The following is a 20252-nucleotide window of genomic DNA, read 5'->3' on the forward strand; positions in this document are numbered from 1 at the left end:
GCCCCCTGTCGCGGCTAGCCCCGCTCCTTGCTTCTGATTGGCTGTTCGCTCCAAACACAGTCACGTGACGGAGAAGTCCATCAGAAGCAGGAAGAATAAACAAACGGCGAGTAATGTTTTTGGAAATGTTTGATGTTTTAAAACATTAAGGCTTTTTACCTTACTTTTATAAGCGATTTTCAAACGTTGGATTCACTTTAACCTTCTCAATAGCATAAATCTGCTACAGCTTATTTCAAAAGTTACTTAGTCATTGATGTATTTGATGCAAACCTTGTACTTCCTCAAGTTAGCTTATTCGGGGAAAATGTCCCCCTTTATTCATGGAGATTACATTTATTTGTGCGTATTCATTGCTGATGCATTGTTGTTGTTCTGATGTATCCGAGGTCTGTGCATAAATCATGAAGCTTTGTAAGAAAACAGGAAATGGTCTTCTGATGTCTGTGTTTTACCTTTTTGAATTAAACGTTACTCGATCTTAAGCCTATTTTATTATAAGTTAAAGACAGAACAATGCAAGATCAACACATTACTCTATTTGATCTTATTTGTACTACTATTATTAAGTGGGATTTATCCATCTTATTTTATCAGGTTGGGCTCTTTTGTCATTCTCATTCTCCATTAATCATGGCCTCTATCCTTGTCTTTTATGTCATTACTAGGTCCACTTTAATGTGGTGCATGTCATTTCCTAATCGGAAAGGACTTTGAATGGCATTGTGTGTATGGAAGGATCTATACAAAGACTACATCAGGGTTAAATCAATATCATGTGCTGAGGTTGCAGGAGGGCTTCTGTCGTCACTGATTAAGATATGTTATGGAAACGGGGACAGAAGGTTTTCTGTGAATGTTTTTCATTGCACTCTGGACCTTTTAACCCTGAGGGAAGCAGCTGACAGTGTGGTGACCTTATATAAATGGTTATAATGTGACGTATGCTTTTAATTTAAATGAGGGTCACCCCTCAATTGGTCTCTCGAGGATAAATAAAAGTTAAATGAAAATGAAAATACAAGTTTCAGGGCAAATACAAATGCAAGTCATATGCCATGAATATTAAAATAAGCGATGAAGTTAAAGATGAGTGAATGTATGATTGTGGTGGTCTTTTTTATGTCTTGATAATCTAAGTATAAAAAATGTGTTTGTATCAGGGTCCAGAATGACATCAGCCCTCCTCTGTGTCCTGCTGGCTGGTCCAGTGCTGCTGGCTTCATGCAGCCCGGTTTATAAGTCCAACAATGGGACCACACCACTGGTGATCTGGCACGGGATGGGTGAGCATTAAGGGAAAAATGTTTACCTGTAAATGTTTATTCAAAATCTAGTTTTGCTAGGTGGCTGGTAATCAAAAGTACAGGGGAAGTGAAAAAAAAACTTTACTTTATTTTCTACTTCAACAATGTTGGCTTAGGTGACTCAATTTAGGTAAGTTGTTATGGATTGTTAAATGAATATTTACATTATATTCTATTTATTCATGTGTTCGCCAGGTGACAGCTGCTGTAACCCGCTCAGCATGGGGGCGATCAAGAAGATGGTGGAGAAGAAGATACCTGGCATTTACGTGATCTCGCTGATGATCGGAAAGAATGTCATTCAGGTATAAACTGTTTACAAGTGAAATGTTTCCTAGCCAAAAAACGAAATTAAAGAAAACTTTACCTAACTGTCTCTAGTCAATACAATAGGATCTGAACTCTGTTCTATTACACAATGCACGAAGAGAACATGTAACAAAGATAAAGGACTTGAAGTAGATACAGCAGGTTTGTTTGATATAATTCCACATGATGTGTAAGGATTCCTATTCAGTGATATTTTCAATGGTAGTGGCAAAGTTACATCAGAAAAAGAGTTGTCTTTTTAACTTCACTTCAATGTTTATATTCATAGCAAACCAGCATGAACTTGGTCACTTTTTTCTACTTTGATTCGTTACACTGCCGTTTGGCCCGGCACCTCATTTTGTTCTTTTTAAATCCTTACGTCACGCTTTGAACTTCTCCCATTTCTCCCTCTTGCAGGACACAGAAAACGGGTTTTTCATGGATGTGAATGAGCAGGTGTCCGAGGTGTGCAGTCAGCTGGCTCAGGACCCAAAGCTGCAGGGAGGATACAACGCTATGGGCTTCTCCCAAGGGGGACAGTTTCTGTATGTAACAAAACTGTTTTGGACACTTAACGGTTTTCTATGGTTGAAATGTGACACATTTTGTGTTTGGGTAGTCAACCTTCTTGGCCTGATTCTCTTGCACAGTGAATAAAATACTTAAATCTTAGAAAATAAAATTATGATGACAGTCAAGGTTTTATTTCTCAGGCTACAGCCTCTGTTTGAGCTGGTTAGAAACTATTTTTCTCATGATGAGAACGAGGAAGAAGCTCACCTTTTGATTGGTCCCGGTTCCTTTTCTTCACAGGAGAGCGGTGGCTCAGCGATGTCCCTCTCCACCAATGAAAAACCTGCTCTCCGTCGGTGGCCAGCACCAAGGTAATAAGCATCACGAGAAAACCAAACCACCAGCTCGACTTACTTCCTTCCTTATTTCTTTCATATTTTGTGCCTTTTTATTTGACAGACTTAGTAACTGATTATGTTGTCATGCTTTTGGGCCTGCACCTCATACCAAATAAATTTCCTATTAGAGATAATGAAGTTGAATTTGATTATATTATCATAATCCTTATCACCAGATGAAATTTGTCACTTAATCATATCTTTTTAAAGCTCTGGATTAGTATAAATTATAAATATCAATTAAATTAATAAAAGTTCACACCAGATTTCCCCTAAACTTCTTCACGGTTCTCTCTTCATTGATCAGGAGTGTACGGTCTGCCCAGGTGTCCCGGTGAGAGCTCCCACATCTGTGACATGATCCGCAAAGCTCTGAACAGCGGCGCCTACACAGACACTGTTCAGAAACAGTGAGTTGTCTCTTTGCCCCCGTCTGATTCATTGTTCATGTGATGCTGATGTGTTATTTTTGCCTTGATATTGTGTAGCTATCCTATCGTCACCAGTGTTCTGTTTAGCTGTAGCACTGACTGGAGCTTGTGTGTGTTGTGGTTATCAGCTTGGTGCAGGCGCAGTACTGGCACGACCCGTTAAACGACGACCTGTACAAGAAACACAGCCTCTTCCTGGCAGACATCAATCAGGAGCGGGTCAGTATGTGAACAGACCAGGAGCCATTGATGCAGAAATCAAGAAATCAATACAATTAGTTCAGACAGTAGGAGAGATAACTGATTTATAAAACAAGAGGAATGGATTTGTTAGCAGGCTAAAGTGCAGAACTTTTTCATATAAACGAATGCTAGTTACATTCAAGCCATTGCCAAACGAGTTGACACAAAGTTCATTTAGGCTTCCAGCTCCACAAAACTCTCCAAGTATGGTAATGTTTACAAACTGGTGTCACTGGCGCAGGAGCTCAAGAAGCGCACAAGTTGTTGATTCTACTGCTAAGAAAAACCCTGGACATACAGCTGAAGGAATAAAACCCATGTGCGATCAACTAAGGCTTACCTCATGTAGATGCGCTGACAGTGTGGTTGTAATTACTCAGAAATTCCTCATGGGGGCAACATAAGTTACGCAATAGAGCTTTAGCAATTAATAGCTTTTCTATATAAAGAAAGTGATATTGATTTGTCATGATGTGTAACCCCTTGTAAATGTTTTTTTAATAATCATATTTATGTTTCTATAGTCTGAATCAATTCATAATCATATTTCTCATTTATGTTTAGTAAGATCTTATTTCTTTCCTCTTTTATAGGCTGTGAATGAGACTTACAGGAAGAATCTTCAGCTGCTGGAAAAGTTCATCATGGTCAAGTTTCTGCAGGACAGTGTGGTGGATCCTGTGGATACAGAGGTAACCAACCAAACACTGAATATATAAAGTGTCTGTCTGTTTCACTGAATGTAATAAAGCAGCATCACAAACTGTCTTGTCCCGATTCTATCTGTAGTGGTTCGGCTTCCTGAAAACAGGCCAGGGCAAAGAGACTGAAACTCTGCAGGAGAGCGCCATCTACAAAGAGGTAACAGTTTGGGATATTACCTGCTTTATCATCACAATTTTTTTTTTTTTTGTCAATTATATTTGAATTGTGAGGTCAAAGGGGAAAGAGGATGGTCATGACAATAAAATCTTAAATTCAGCTGATTTGACCCTGTCAGACACCATGGTTCAGTATCCTTCACTAAAGGCTGTTGTGTTTCTCGGTGTAGGATCGTCTGGGCCTGGCAGCGATGGACAAGGCTGGAAAGCTGGCGTTCTTGGCCTCTGAGGGAGACCACCTCCAGTTCACCAATGCGTGGTTCGATGCAAACCTGCTTCCTTATCTACGCTAAAACAGTTAGTTTGTGGGAGCGCAGAGCAAATTATAAACTTCAGGAGAAATAATTCTGTTTCAAGAGCAAAATGATTAAAAAGCTAAGCTAAGTAACCAGAGCAGGGAATGCAGAAAGCACACGCATCTTTACTTTTGCACTGATCATGTGTCACATGGCGATACTGAAACTCCTTTTTGTGAAACTCTGCTGTTTGACTAACCATACATACTAATCAATGTTATTTCAGATTTAGACTAGTTCTGTAAAAGTCAGGTTGTTTTTAAGAAATGTTGGGATTAAGCTTTTTTTAAATTTTAAATGCATTGTGTTCAACTGTATGAATCTGTACATATAACACCTTTTAACCCAATAAAGACAAACCAAAAGGTACATTTTATTGCAACATTTTTAATGATGACTCCAGTACTAATGAGCAGATTCTGATTTTGGACCCAAAAGAAAAAGAGGTAAAAAAAGACAATATAAAAGAAAATTTCAGCGAAGAGCTTCACAGCGCCGAGAGCTGAAGAAGTGCAGACGATGGCGAGGAGCGAGTGGAGAAACAATCAATTATTCATATCTACACAGGTGATCACAGCAGATACTTCCAATCTAGAGACTGAGGTGAAGTTACAGAACAATCAATGATTAGGATCTTCCACTTTGTCTAAATAAATCTTTGCTCTTTAAATCGCAAGTTTTTTTTTTTACATGCCTTCTTTATGGAATGTTTTTGTTTTTCTTAATATTCAGGAATGTCCTGTGTGGGTTTAAGAGGAAAAACACTACATGGAATGATAATTTTCCTGTTTAAATTAATCCAACGTTATCTAGATGGAGATTTTCATGATGCGACGTAAGACAGTGGTCTCTAACTCCTATTTATGTGCTTTTGAAAAGTGCCAACATTTATTTCTCATTATTATCCACTATGAATGTTAATGTTTACGGTTAACACCAGCGGAGGTGATATGGATGCCATTATCCTGGGCTGTGTTCGACAAGTGCTCCAAACAGTGAATTGCATAATGGAACCGAAACATATCAGGCCACAAAAATAAAACAAAAAAAAAATGGGTCCCTTCTTGACCACGAAGAACAGAAAGAGCCTTAAGCATCCCGATTGGCTGCAGTGGAATCAATAAGATTTCCGTGTTGGCTATTCTACAGGTTGAATTTAGCTTAGCATTATCCAGATAGATAGACAAATCATCACAGAGCATCCCAGATATTGACAAAACCCATGAATGTTTTTTTGGAAAAGTGCTCACTGGCTCACAGGGGGAAATTTGAATGACAAGCTGCTCCCTGCTGATTGGCTGGAGGATTTGCTCCAGATAAACGAGCAGTCCTCTCATTGGCTTATGGAAGGGACAGCTTAAGCCGTGATTGGCTGATGAGGAAGGAGGGCGGGAGCTATAAACGCATGAGGTCCAAATCTCAGTCTACAGTGTGAGAGTTAGCTGGTGGGGTTGGTGGATCAGTCGGGAAGGCATTTTGCAAAAAAGACGAGTGGGGATGGTGTCGAGGAGGAGCGGCCATTTATCAAGCTGCCACCTCTATCCGGCGATCTCTGTCGCTGTGGTAACGAGCTTCTTGCCGTCCCAGATGGTCTTGAACTGCTCGGGAACGGCATGCTCCGACTGACAGAGGGAGGAAGGAGGAGAAGGAGGGTTGGACTTAAAGAATGAGGCTGGAAATATTTTGAATATTTCTTATCGTCAACAAAAGACATGAAAAGATCAAAACTAACTGTGTCAGACCATATTTCAGACATTTGTGTACTTCTGTTTTCAACCTCACTAGTTCTGAAAACTTAAATCATAATAACTTGTCACAAATATTCTAAACTCCCTCCTGACAGATACTCACAAACTCTCCGTCTGCGTTGGGCACCAGGATGTTCATCTCCGAGCTCTTGGCGCTGACGATCTCACAGCTCACAGAGTCTTTGCTCAGGTAGACGTGGCAACCGTCCGTCTTGTTGATGGAGATAGTGGGGACCTTACCCATGACCTAGAGACACACAAACAACATGTAATTTTTTTTAAAATTTAACCTCCTCATAAAAACAAAATACTGCACTAGAAAATGCAAAAAAAAAAATCTTGATAGAATTTGATCAGGACAAAAGGGATACATTTAATTTAAAACAATCTGTGCTCAAAAACTAAGCAGCTTACACCACATTGACTACATGAATCACTGGGTCATGTCATTAAATGCAAAACATTGCAACACTGCTGCTTGTTGAGGGAGTGTCTCTAAAAACAGCACTTTATCACACTACGTGTTGTCCTCACCTGGATCTTAACGTCCTTGCAGTTGATGACTTCTACGATGCCCACGACATCTTCAAACACCAGGCCCATTTTCTTACAGTTGTCTGATGGACACAAACAAGAAAACGTGAAGACGAAAAAAAAACATAATCATTTCTGAGCAAATCAATTCTTTTTTTTGCATAGGATGTTTGAAGATAATTATATCCTGGGAAAATGTAGGTCACATAATCTTATCTGTAAACATCTGCCTGTTCAGATTTTGTTCAAAATGATGAAAAATGATCTTAAAATAACTCAATTAACCTTAACTGTATTGATACATCAGTCCAAAGCGCCAGTTGGATTTCTTCTTACCTAGGATGATGGAGTTGAGTTTGCCCTTGACCTGCAGGGTGCTCTTGTTACACTTGTAAGCATAAACCACTTGTTTGAGCTCGGTGTCGCTGATCACCAAGCCCTCAACTCCCTCTTGGTTCTCCTACAGAGGGGAAAGAAAATACAGAGATTAGAGCTGAAATGAGTTACTATAAAAGGCTATATATATATATAAAAAAATAGTTATTCTTGTTCAGTGACTCATTCTGGCAGCTACATAAACAAAACATTCCAGCAAAAGCCACAGAAACAACATGTCTACTCCTGTTATTGTGGCCTTGTCCTTTTACAGAGATAAACTACAGAATAGAGTGAAACGACAGCGTACCACTTTCCACTTCTTCCCTTCCAGCTCAAACACAGGGGGCAGCGTGCGGGCCGGGGCGGCGGACGCAGCGGGTTTGGAGACAGGTGAAGCGAAAGGTTTGGGTCCGGTGCGTACTGGAGCGCCCTGGGTCCTCAGGTTGGGATTCTTGTGAGTCATCTGGTCGTGACCGATGTGTTTCAGGCCTGGAGCGGTCAGGAGAAACATATAGTAAAGTACCAGAGTATAACATGAACATGAAACGGAATAAATATCACAGATTAATTCATAACTGATGTTTACAGAGCTGTAGTGAAGATTACAGTTACCGTCTCAATGTGACCATATTGGATTATGTCATGCTGATCTTTTGTGTAAATATTAGAGGTGGGCATAGATTAATTTTTTTAATCTAGATTAATCTAGATTAATTTTGGAATTAATCTAGATTAATCTAGATTAAAATGTCTCATTTGAATTCATTCATAATATGTGTGTGCTCCTAAATAATGACTCAAAGTAAGTCTTTGAGAACGTGTTTCTCAAGCCAGGTGGCTTTCATTTCGTCATCAGAACGAGTGTCTAATTATTGCGAACAAATAATATTCTAACAATTTAATCAGATATAAGGCTAAAAATCACAACATTGCACTGTTTTTTGTGCTTAAAAAAAAACGAAAAAACTAATTTGTTGGGTAGGCTATAGGCTATAACAGAAAATAAAGCCATTACTTTTGTGCTTCAAGTGAAACATTAAATATAATTTTTACATAAATAATAAAGTCCTTATAAACTTTTCAAGAAGCTGGACTAGAGTGAATATTGGACAGGCTTTATAGGTCCATGGCTTTTACCTGTGGGACAGCGCTTCACCTAACAGCTGGCTGCAACACCAACCTACAGTCTATTGTGCGACGGAGAGCTAGTTATCATTAGCATCAGCGTTAGCCGACATCACGGCAACAGCTGAATAATGTAACACATTACACAAGTTACACTACATGAAAACAACGGGCTGTAGACGCTAGAGTTATAATTTCGTGTAGGAAACATTGTTGAGACTGGAATTTCGTACCACAGCGGCCGTTCCATAATACAGCACTCCCTTTAGCAATGGCTGAATATAAGACCTCCCTCTGCTGTGTATCTGCGGGAGCGAGTGGCATTAATAACTTAAAAACAGTAAACGTTTAACATGATTACGGGCGTTTAGATGCTTTAATCATATGCCGAATTTATAAACAGACCATATTATTAACAATAAATTAAGTTATGTACATGTCAGAGTTACGTACATGGATACATTCATAAGTAAACATTGAATAGACAGATTTGTGAAGGGGGTTTGGCGCTGAGTGTTACATTAGCGATCCTGCAGCCAGGTGGTGTGTGTCGTGGGCAAGTGATGGAGAGAGAGAGCGGCGGGTGTGTGAGAGAAGCTTCGCTCCTGCAATAAAGGCTCCTCAAGTGTCAACAACGGCCCCCGGCTATTATTACCCGACCAGAGAACACACGGAAGGGGGTTCACCCTGACGGCGAACAGCCAACGGCCCTGGAGGGAACCATCTCCCCTGAGCCGAACAGGAGGTGGAATAAGAGATTAACGGCGATATTTTTTTTATCGCCGATAAGAGTTTTGCGTTAACGCAGCACGTTAACGCCGATAACGGCCCACCACTAGTAAATATACAGTATATATATTTTTTTTAAGATGACCAATCATTTTGTGTGTTAAACCAACTCCTGATGTCTTAGCGTTTATAAGCACTTTCACTTCCAATACTTTCATGAGCAATTCTATCATGCTATTCATTTGATGCTGGTCACCGTGACTACCTACCCTTTGTGATATCGGCGCCCTGGTTGAGGGCGGCGAACAGAGCGTTGCGACTGTCGGCCCCACCATCACCGCCTCCACCAGAGGTGCTGAGGTCCATGGGGGGAGGGGGAGGCCCGGGGGGAGGAGGGGGAGGGCAGCCGCCAGCAGGAGCACTGGGGGGGCCGGAGGAGGCCGAAGCTATGGGACCCTGGTGGAGGGAAAGATTAAAATATAAAAGTAAATGCTGTTGTTGAAGCCACATAATATAACAGCAAAGGATTCAACTGACATGTTTTGACATTTGCGCTAAGAAACAGTTAATTTGTTAACAGACATGATCATCAGATATCAATGTTTTCCACTGGTGACGGAAGGGGAGGGTATAAACACACAAACTGTGCCGCCCATGAGAGCAGGAACAGGAAGAAAAATATTTATGCAACAGCTAAAAGTGAATAATTGGACAACCATGGAAGATACAACTAAAAATGCTTCACTTCTAGTTGTTTCTAGTTGTTTTTGAAAACTTAAGAAATAAAGCTATTAATGGCTATACTGTTATATAGGACTTGAAGTTGGTATAGCTTGATTTAGTTCATTTCAACATGTTAATTGCTACTGGAGGAATAAATTATATCAAGCTGTTTTTTTAAAAGACTGTAGGGATAAAATCCTTTCTGCCCAGAGAGTGTGCAATGAATCATTTGATCACTCTTACACTTGGCTGTAAGTCACTTGATAAAATGTCTTATTCTCGGCTCTTCAGGAGGATTTGTTAAGCATTCAGCAGACTCACAGTCTTGCTCCAGGTGAGTCCGGTGGTGTGGTGCTTCTTGATGTAGTTTTGGAGCTCGGTCCAGATGGAGACGTAGGCCTTCACCCAGTCCACGTGTGCCTTGTCCCTGAGAGGAGGAAGAGATACAAACGGGGTCGTCTATTGGTCAAATATTTGCTTTTTTTTTTTTTGAGTTGTGTCCCACAGGAGAAACAGACGATGCATGAGAGTCTCCGACACAGAGAAACAGATTTACTACTACCAAGTACAGGCAACATTTTATCAACCCAAACAAACCACTTAGCAAAGACCTAACACTGTATGAATGTGCTGTTCTTCATACTATGCATTTGGATTAAACACTGTTTCTTGTAATTAATCAGCATAACTTAAGTCTGCTCATAAGCACAAACACTTTGATTTAAGGTTTAAATACAGGAAGTCTAGCACCAGCTTGCGTCAGCGCTGACTCAGTAAAACTAGAGGAAGGAAAGATGGAAGACAGATGGTTTCGAGCAAACTGCTTGACTGCATGTGAAATTTGAGCTATTGGTTATTAGTTGTTACTTTTTAAGAAAATGACTACAAAGCTCACTAGATTGATGCATTACATCTAAAAGAAGCTTTACTTACTTTTCCTTGAAGTCCTTGAGCACACGGTTGGTGTAGAACATGGCGGCATCCTGCATCTCTTTGACGTAGGGGCACGGCTTAGGAGCCTGGGACACAAAGACCAAGGTAAACATACAATGCATCCAGGTCTGAACTGAGATTTACATCAAGAGTTTGAATATTTATTTATGCATTAATTTATTAGAATTATATTATTTGCTTTAGAGAGGAGATAAGGAAATCAATTGCACTGTAATGTCTGTATGCTAAATATGAAGCTACAGCCAATGGGGGAATGGCCAAGCTCGGCTCTGCTTTAGTAACTATATTCGCCTTCATTAGTTTTTGTCAAAATAGTTGTTTCCCCTTTTCCCAGGCTTCATGCGAAGCTTAGCTTAACAGCTGACAGAGACGAGAGGTATCATTCTTCTCATCTCACCAAGTAAGAAAATGAACATGTGTTCATTGCGTTTCCCGAAAATGTAGAACTATTCCTCTAGACTGCCTGCTACTGTAGCAAATGAGTGGTGAAAGTCATACATCCAATTCACAGGCTGAGTTCATAATGAAATATTAAAGATATTGGAGAGTAGGCGTAGAAAGAGTGAATGCATCCATTATATGCATTTGAAAACCTGATGCATTATTCATGTGAAATCAAAACACAACAAACAACAAAGAGTTAATCATAAAGTCCAACAGTGACGCTCTGTTGCTGGTTGCCATGTGTCAGCCAAGAAACTGTTATTCACCACACAGTGATGACAGAATCAAAGAGCGTGTTGTTTCCGGCCTTTTATGCACTCAAGCTATCCGCCCACACACACACAAAGAGGGAGTCACTCTGTGTCACACACACACACACACACACACACACACACACAAAGAGCCTCCCATCCCTAGTCTCACCAGTGCGATCCATCCCAGGGCGGGCACGCTCTCGCTGACAGCAGAGAGATGGTTGAAGAGCGGGGAGGTTCGGTTCTGCTCGCGGAACGCCTGAACCTGCTGGATCGCCTTGGAGACCGGCTGCAGGAGAGTCGTCAGTACGGCCTGGACAGGGAAGACAGGAATTCACAGTTAAAAGAAAACAGAATACAACTGTCACTTTAATGTACATGAATCTCACCTACAAGAATGGAAAGAATCATTTTAACAATTGTATTTCTGAAATTTCTTATTGCGGAGTTGACTTGACTCTCTCCAAGTACATTGCATTGTAATTCCGACCCTTAGTTAGTCAGTAAGTATGACTTATAAACTGAAAACCAAACTCATACGGTGGATTTTAAATTCAGGTTTCATATTTGTAGATTCAGGGGGCATTTTTGTCTTGAACTATAACATTTTTCTTTTTCTTCAAAATCTGAATTTCTTGCATATTCAGCATGTCTCTGGCATCTATACAGTTTACACTTATATGTATAAAGACTCACTCAAATATGTCTATTGCTCTTATTTTATTCCTTTATATTACTAAATTATTTAATGTTTTACTTGTGAGCCGACACGTCTCTCGTCCATACATTTGTCACAATTCCATTTCTTGCATACTCAGCATGTAATGTCTCTGACTAAAGCTGCAAATGCTTTTCATCGACTATAAATCCAGCTAGAATGTTCCCATTTTAAAAATCTAAATATAATGTTGTTGTTCTGTACAGGAGAGTGACAGGGCTCCGGGGAGGTAAGACACAAGGTGAGCATAATGAATTATGCAAATTGATTGATTGGTGCCGTTTAGTTAAGCGAGACATTAATTGATTTATCAGCCACTAAGTGCTTCAGACTCACATCAGAGGGCTTCTGGGAGGAGGAGGCTTGTATGAGGAGTTTCCTCTGACTGGCGAATCCCTGCTTCATCATCTCTGCCTGGAAGAGAAGAAAGGTTCAATTTAGTTCAAACATCTTAAGAGAAATGGAAGGAGAACAAACAAACGTCCTGGTGCTTTTGACCTTTTAACAATTAAAAAGATTCAAGTCTGGTCAAGTTTTGTAATTTTTATACTGTAACTTAAAAAAAAAATCGAAAAACATGAGAATACTTCAATATTAAAAGCAGGGCTCCAAAATGTGAGTCATTTGTAACCAATACGCAAAAACAGACTGACTGACCCTTCTGGTGATATGTTAGAATTAAATGACCAACAACACAACTGACTATATTTAGATGCAAAATAGTATAAAATGTTTGTGTTAAAACACAGTAACTTACATGTTTCTGGACGTCGCCCCCTATCTTCTGGCTGAGGGACAGGTACTGAGCCAAAGGACCGTTGACAATCTCATCGAAGGCCTCGACATACGCCGACACCGCTACAGAGAAGATAAAACACACATTAGGATATACATATAAATGCTTATCTGACGTACAGTACAATACACTCCTGGTAAAAAGACATAGGCTGTGTTCTAAACGGCCTACCAACATCCTCCTTCCTACATACTCAACATGTATATTCTAGATACTGTCTACTTAATGATCAATTGTTTATGCAAGGTTCGTCGGACCAATTAAACTGGAGTATAGAGAAGCACTAAGGAATTTAAAAGAAAAACGTCTGTGTTGTTTGAAAGGACGCAATGCATTGTGGGGTGGTTGGTGTAATAAAAGTAACCCATCGATCCATACACAAAATCTTCCCAGAAGTAAGTAATCATCCGGGCATCACTCGCATACACAACACTTAAAATGACGTCAAAATGAGTATAAAGTAGGACATTAGTATGGCTTTTCGAACACAGCCTTATTCCATAATAATGAAACTCACGCCCGCCAGCCGAGTCTCCCCCAGCGCTGCCTCCGGGGCCGGACATGCCCTCCAGTCGACCCACCGCCACCTCCAGCCTCTGCACCAAACTCGCCAACTCAGCCATTCCTGAGAGAGGGAAGAAGAGGCCATGAAGGACGGGGCAAACAGTCCAAACTGGTTCATAGTTAAACACTACACTCTACACAGGTGCCAGAGGTCATTTAAAAAACATGTTTTCCTTTTGTTTGCAATGGCAGCGTTGATGTCTGCAACTCGCGAGGTTTCACACATAATGCAACAAAGATGTTTCCAACGATGGTATTAAAGCTGCCCCTTCAATATTAAATATCAATGGCTAAGCCAGGAGGAAGCATGTTTGGAGAAGTTACACACAAAATAGAATATTTTAACATCAGATTTTTCTACATAAGTAGCTTTAAAAAGATGGAAAATCATCCCAGTATCATGTCATCTTTATAAGCTCATTTCAATTCATTTATTGAGGCAAATATTCAAAACACAAAAACTATACTTTTGGTTGATAATGCAGAATGTTGTGATGATAATATTTGTCTGTATAGCTACGTTTGTGGAGAATGATGCTCATTAATAAAGCTAAGATTTTATGCCGTTTAAAACAAACGTCAAATCTATTGTTTGTGTTTGTCGTGAGGTTGGCTTTGCACAAGGTAAGCTACTTTTTGTTCTTGTGAACTTCTAATTGGTCGACTGAATTACTCCTGAGACATACGGCGAAGGCAGTTACTGCAATTATAAATTAGCTGCTTTGTGTGGATCACAAGCGGCAGTGTTTTGGATGCTGGGCAGGTTCGTATTAGGTTGGTCCTACAGCTCGCAATCAGACGTCAACAACTAAAAGTCCCACATTTAGGGCTTTCATCCTGAAGTTGATTTAGCAAACATTGATTGTTCCCTCTAACATGAAATTGTTCAAACGATAATGGTTTTAGCTCTTTAATTGGGCGTGGTTGTTGTCCCTACCCCTGTTCCCCAGACAAACTTCTTAGTACTTTAGTAATGTGTTGCTTTGTTTTGGTACTTGTTTATTCCAACAGCATGGTCTATGAGAAAAGGCATTAGGACCTTCTTCTATACGTCCCATAACTATAACAAATGGCAGAATTGAAACTGACAATACTGTACAATTTACTTTGAATTGAAAGTTGTTGTCCAACTGCCTTCACACAATAAATATTCCAGAGTAAAAAAATAAATAATAATACCCCAAAACACATACACATATTTTAAAGGAAGCCATTTTTAGCCCCGTTGTTTAAAGCCAGTGAAATCTAGATTTGTTGAGTAACAAAAAAAAGAGGAAGAATGTGCGTGTTTGATAGCAGGTCCAGACTTGCATTATCAGTGACTGCTGCTGAGTCTGTGCAGAGTTCGACCTGCCCCGTTATCCCAACTATGTCCTTTACAGATGGTTCTATACGTTTCACAAACTAAACCATTTCAAACTTTAAAAAGGGGCAGCGATTGTCGTCTCCAGGAAAATATCGTCTCCACAGAGTCTACACGCTATCTCCTCGCTTAAACTTTTAAGTACAAGATTAGCTTACTACAATCCAAGTCTAGAGAACTCAGACACACCTAATGAGAAAGGCTAACATTACATAAGCAGGCTGTTACTCGACACTGCTGTCGTGTGTGTGTGTGTCTCCAGGCTCAGGTACAAACACCTGGCCTACGGTGAATAGATCCACTCTCACTAATGAAGCTAGATGAACCTACAGCCACTGTCTCACTTTCAGTATGGGCGGATCCAACAAGTGTGTGTTGAGAACTTTCACTCAGGAGGGATTGAAACAAAATCTTCAATCTGATCGAGTGACTTTTGTTTCTAAAAGCAAGAGCTGAAATCACATACATTTTCAAATTAAATGAACTCATCATAGCAAATTTAAAAACAACTAGAGTTGAAAAAAGCGCTGAACAAAATTAAAGTCGGACGCACAAGCAACAAAAACGAGTAAAATGAGCTATGCAGCCATTTTGAAATCAATGACTTTAAATGTGAAGTAGTAAAAGAAAGAGAAAATCAATTACTTGATTTGAACCGTTTGTCACACCAATGTAATACAGCTTCTCTAATGTGAGGAGTTTGTGTTGCATATCATTGTAAACAAAATATCTTCGGGTTTTTAGACACATGACTAGACAAACCCAAAAAAAGAAAATGTCTGATTAAGTCGATAATTAAAAGAAAGGATACTACCTGCTAAGAGCTGGGCTGGGTATCAAACCTCAATGTTCCGTTAACGACAGAAATGTACAACAAATGCCAAAAATTCAATGCCAGCATCATGATGTTGTTTACTTGTGCTGGATGAGATAGCTCCAGATCTTAATCAAACTCAGCTAAATTTAGATAATTGTGTTTTGGGGAAGTTGTTGTAGAGCTGCATGTGTTTACTTCAGAGAACTTTCAAATTTGTTGAATAAAAAAAAAAGCTTTCTCCAAATAAGCTATATGAACAAACTATTACTAAATCTTGTGTATTATATTGGCACTCATAAAAGAAAATAAAAAAAAATACATATGCTCGGTTTTAAGATGACATTTGTACATGCACTAAAACCTGATGGAGGTGCAATATTTTCTCCAACTTTTTTTTTTTTTCATGGCTGGTTAGAAAAGTTGCTAAAAAAGCATTGCGCCATCATATGACTCAACCTTTCTACTGATGCCTATATCTATTATTAATCATGTTGTTATTATCAGTACAGTTACGCCTTGAGCAGAGAGAGGCAGGTTATATATTATGTCATACCTCTGGCTATTAAAAGGTGCAATGAACTATGTAACTTTGGGTGGGTCAGAGAAGTGAACATTTTCTAAAAAAGGTAAAATTAGATCTGGAACACTGTTTGGAGGTGAAAAAGCTACCTTAAAATTTACTGTTTCACTGTTTACAGCTGCAGGGCCCACAGTTGTGTTAACAAACATTCTAGTCTTACGTTTGGTTCCAGGTTCCTCAACATAATTCAGTTTGGAGTAAATTTGTTTTGCAAACTTACTGCAGGCTCTGCAAATGTAAAGAAATCTCCCTTTTCTGAAACTGCAAAGTGCACCTTTAAGTGAAGTCATATCAATAGGTAGTCTATTAGCAGCAATATATTAATATAACCCAAGAAGTTGACTGTTTGGAGCTACTGCAGGAAAGGTAGAAAAAGAGAAAATACATTTGAAATGACCAACAGACCTACTATCCTTACAGCTGATGCGTCACTCAAAACACCACTTCCCTTCTTTCTGCCTCTCACACATTCAAACTGTTGTAATTTAAAGCCTCCACAAGGCGTGGGAATAAAATTAGATCATAGCAGGACACGCACCACATACTACCCTTGACCCAAATGCCTTAATATCCAGGGACCACACAGTAGCATTTCTATAAGATACCTGCAGATACTTGGGTTCAACTGTGTGTGTGTCTACCACTTCCTGGTCTCAGCTGAGAGATGACTCACCAGCAGCAATACAGGAAGGGAGTCGCCCCCAAAAAGGTGTATGTGGATGAAAACAAACACTTAAATTTGTCTCTACTACTTTAACTTCTTAGTGTTGAAAGTGCTCACTGGATTTCCTGCTACAGCACTTACGATAGTATAGAACATTTCCAAAAGCAAATTGACCACATATGTTTGAGCAGAGTGCAAAAACATCAAGTTAACTCCACTGTCATAGGAAATAGGAGCAACTTTCCAGAGACGTGAGAGGCAGATATAGCAATGGATGACTCAGGAAATTGTGCCTTTCATAACATTTTCCTCAGATTGAAGCACTCAGTAAAGGGCAAAATGGCCAAAACTGGGGCTGAGTAACCGCAACTTCAGATGTGGAGGCAGCAGCCCTTTTACTGGAAATTAAGAAAATGGGTTAGATGCTTAATAGAATGTACCTCTATATGATACATCTAGCCAATCGATCCCATAAAAAGATCTGACTAACAGGTAAAGTCTGTGTATCCAAAAAAAATAAAAATGCTATTTGGTCCAAAAATTAAACAGTCCAGCTGTTCTTGCTCCAGAAAGTGACAAGAAACAATTAAGCGTTCACCAGCGTTATCATTTAAACTACATTTCCTGCTAAGAATAGAGAAAACACCCTAGTGCAACATTTGAAAAGTAAATAAACATATGAATCACCTGCTGATTCATGGAATTGATATATTGATTGAGTTGCCTTTGTGTATAAAATGTGCTATACAAATAAAGTTGCCTTGCTGCCTGTGACGCAAATAAAAAAAAACTTGATTCAATTGGTTTGGTTCAGGACAATTTTGCATAACACATGACTTTTTGATGAGTGGAAAAGAAGATCTACTTAAAAGACAACTTAAAACGCCAATAGCATTACATATGTGTCACTTGAATAATCCAGAGGCATTTTAACACCAATTAATGATGTGTAGGAACCTTCAGAAACACCTGGATTACATTCACCTCCTCTACATTAGACCTATAGCTGTTGCTCCTCCAATATGCACAAACCTGCCAACTGTATGCGAAGCTACAAATATTAATTGGACTTATTCCAGAAATGTTAATGCATAATGCATCATCAAGCATGCAGCAGGGGCAGTGAAGTAGGTTAGGCCTGTGTGAGGGTGGTTGCCTGGGGGAGAAAGAAGGGAGCGTCCAACTAACCCCCTTTTTAGTCCATTTGAATTGATTCAAAACAATAAAATAAAACACATTTCTTCCTTGTAGTAGAGGTACAAGTAGGCCAAAGCAATGGCGGAGAGCTGTAACCTACCTTCCTACACACTACCTGGGTGGGAGCACAGGGCTCAAAACAAATCAAGTTCAAGCCGCTGATGTTAATGCGATCACCGGGGCTAGGAGGGATGCTAGCTAGGCTATAGCTAACCGGTGTAATGGCTTATTCGGATTCCCTAGCAACTCTATCCCCCTGTCCTCCTTAACACGTAACCCACACGTTTACAAACAAATACATCTCAAAATAAATAAATACTTAAATATCAGAATACACTTGCGACAGCTTAAGTTGTATCACACTTTTCCACTTTAAACTCGTATTGACTCGTTTTATTGTAGACGATTGCTTCAGCAGTGAGGACACAATCTGCGGGGGTTCACGAAATGTGTCATAACACCCACCGGAGCTCGCGAGCTTCGGCTTCACCCAACTGACAACCGGTGATTGTTTAACAATGCAACAAAGACATAACGGCCAAATAAGAGTTAAACATGTATATTAACGTATCATATAGGCGAACTGGTGTCTTAATAGTATTCCCCTAGTCGCTTTTGTTGCTGTCTGGTTCTATTTCCTGGATTTTTTGTCTTCCTCTCACACACCCCTCCCTACGTCCAGCTAATGTCTATTTCGCTTATTTACCATGTTGTTTTACGCTATTGTGAAATTACAAATTGATTACAAATCGCCACAACATACCTGCTAAACTGGAGGAGCAGTGATTTGGTGTATTATCTCGCCGTGGGATGAGGGAGTGTGCAGTGTGCAGGCTTGCAGAGCAGAGCAGACTGGGCTTCGTCTCTTTTTTTCCTTTTTTTTTCTTCCTGTATGTCGGTGAATTTTACCCAGCTGTCACCGCGCCGCGTTTCCGCCCATGTTCGACCAACTTTAATTCCTTTCCCATATAAGGAGGTTGAGAGGCAGAGTGCAGCGAAATAAGACAAGAAGGAACAACCGCTTTCCTTCCTCCTATGACATATCTGAAGGCTTTGCAGCAGAGATATGTCACCACCATCCTATTAAACATTAACTTAATGCTTCTAGGAGAGAAGTGTCTCCCTCTGTCTCTCTCTCTGGCTCTCTCTCTCTCTCTCTCACACACACACTAAACACAAACACTCCATCTCATTTGTATGCATACTAGGCTATGTTATATGTAGCCCTATATACTAACTATTGCATACATGCATTGTACTTTGATTTTCTTCAACATTATTTTATTGCATAAGTCACTTATACTATAGGACTATCCATGCAGAATGCACACATTGCATACTGTAGTGTGCATCTTGTGTGTTTCTTGTGCTCTGTCATGCTAAAACACGTTTGCTGGGCTGTAACAAGAAGACGAGAAGAGGAATCCTTAATTTTTCTTTTCTTTCCGCTACTCACTCATACACAAAGTAAAAAAAGCAACAAAAAAATATGTTATGTGTATATTTGTGTTTACATATGCATTGCTCCTTTTGACTTAAATTTGTTCAGCATTATTTTATATATTGTTTTATTCCATTTGTGTATTGACAGTAGGCTACTGTATTGTATATTCTTATCTAGGCCTAACAATAAAGTCTGCTTAACTGAATTGAATTGTCACACATAGCCTAATGGTAATCTATCTGCAGACGTGCCTCAACATGATGCACACCTTCAACACATAGGGCTTCAACACCTATCAACACGGGAACACATCCAGTTCTTCATATTTTTTTTTACATGTTACTTGTAGCATCTTCACACAGAGACAACATGTTTACTTGACGGAAGCTTCATCAACTGTTATGGACGCCATCATCTCAACACATTGTGTTAACGGAGCAGCAAAGGACAACCATTGAATTTAATGGGCTTGTAAAAGTCAACGATAAAACAATCTATGATGGAGCTGTGTAAAGCGATCACAGTTTATAAAAGGCTCAGCACAACAATGATTAAGTTAGTGGGTTAAGGGGGCGCCCTTAGCTCAGTTGGTAGGGCAACCCCCCCATGGGCCTCAGCCAGCAGCGGACCCGGGTTCAATTCCAGCCCGCGGTCGTTCTCTGCATGTCACTCCCCTCTCTGCCCCCTTTCAACTCTGTCTCTACACTATCAATAAAGCATAAAAATGCCAAAAAAAAATAAAAAAAAGTTAGTGGTTTAATAGCTGGTGTATAATTTCGCATCCAATGAGTTTAATATAAAAAAAATAATGCCACGGAAGCACAACAAAGATGCATTCA

At 39.8% G+C, this 20252-nt stretch overlaps 2 protein-coding genes across 2 annotated transcripts; one reads left to right on the forward strand and one right to left on the reverse strand.

Moving 5' to 3' along the window:
* The first annotated feature begins 58 nt into the window (after window positions 1–58).
* ppt1 (palmitoyl-protein thioesterase 1 (ceroid-lipofuscinosis, neuronal 1, infantile)) lies at window positions 59–4750 on the forward strand. Its single transcript, XM_080045248.1, has 10 exons — window positions 59–106; window positions 1164–1286; window positions 1503–1612; window positions 2037–2164; window positions 2433–2503; window positions 2838–2940; window positions 3090–3180; window positions 3798–3896; window positions 3994–4065; window positions 4256–4750. The coding sequence occupies exons 2-10, from the start codon at window positions 1172–1174 to the stop codon at window positions 4376–4378; spliced, it is 912 nt and encodes a 303-aa protein (XP_079901374.1). The 5' UTR covers window positions 59–106; window positions 1164–1171; the 3' UTR covers window positions 4379–4750.
* cap1 (CAP, adenylate cyclase-associated protein 1 (yeast)) lies at window positions 4749–18866 on the reverse strand. Its single transcript, XM_080045247.1, has 13 exons — window positions 18733–18866; window positions 13302–13409; window positions 12746–12846; window positions 12325–12402; window positions 11440–11583; window positions 10552–10637; window positions 9940–10045; window positions 9165–9351; window positions 7349–7530; window positions 7000–7123; window positions 6664–6746; window positions 6233–6376; window positions 4749–6003 (listed from the first exon to the last, which is right to left on the reverse strand). Exons 2-13 carry the CDS (start codon window positions 13405–13407, stop codon window positions 5920–5922), a joined length of 1425 nt encoding a protein of 474 aa, XP_079901373.1. The 5' UTR covers window positions 13408–13409; window positions 18733–18866; the 3' UTR covers window positions 4749–5919.
* Window positions 18867–20252: the final 1386 nt, after the last annotated feature.

The sequence above is a fragment of the Ammodytes marinus genome (genome assembly GCF_949987685.1).
Source record: "Ammodytes marinus genome assembly, chromosome: 17".
In the NCBI taxonomy this organism is placed as follows: Eukaryota; Metazoa; Chordata; class Actinopteri; order Uranoscopiformes; family Ammodytidae; genus Ammodytes; species Ammodytes marinus.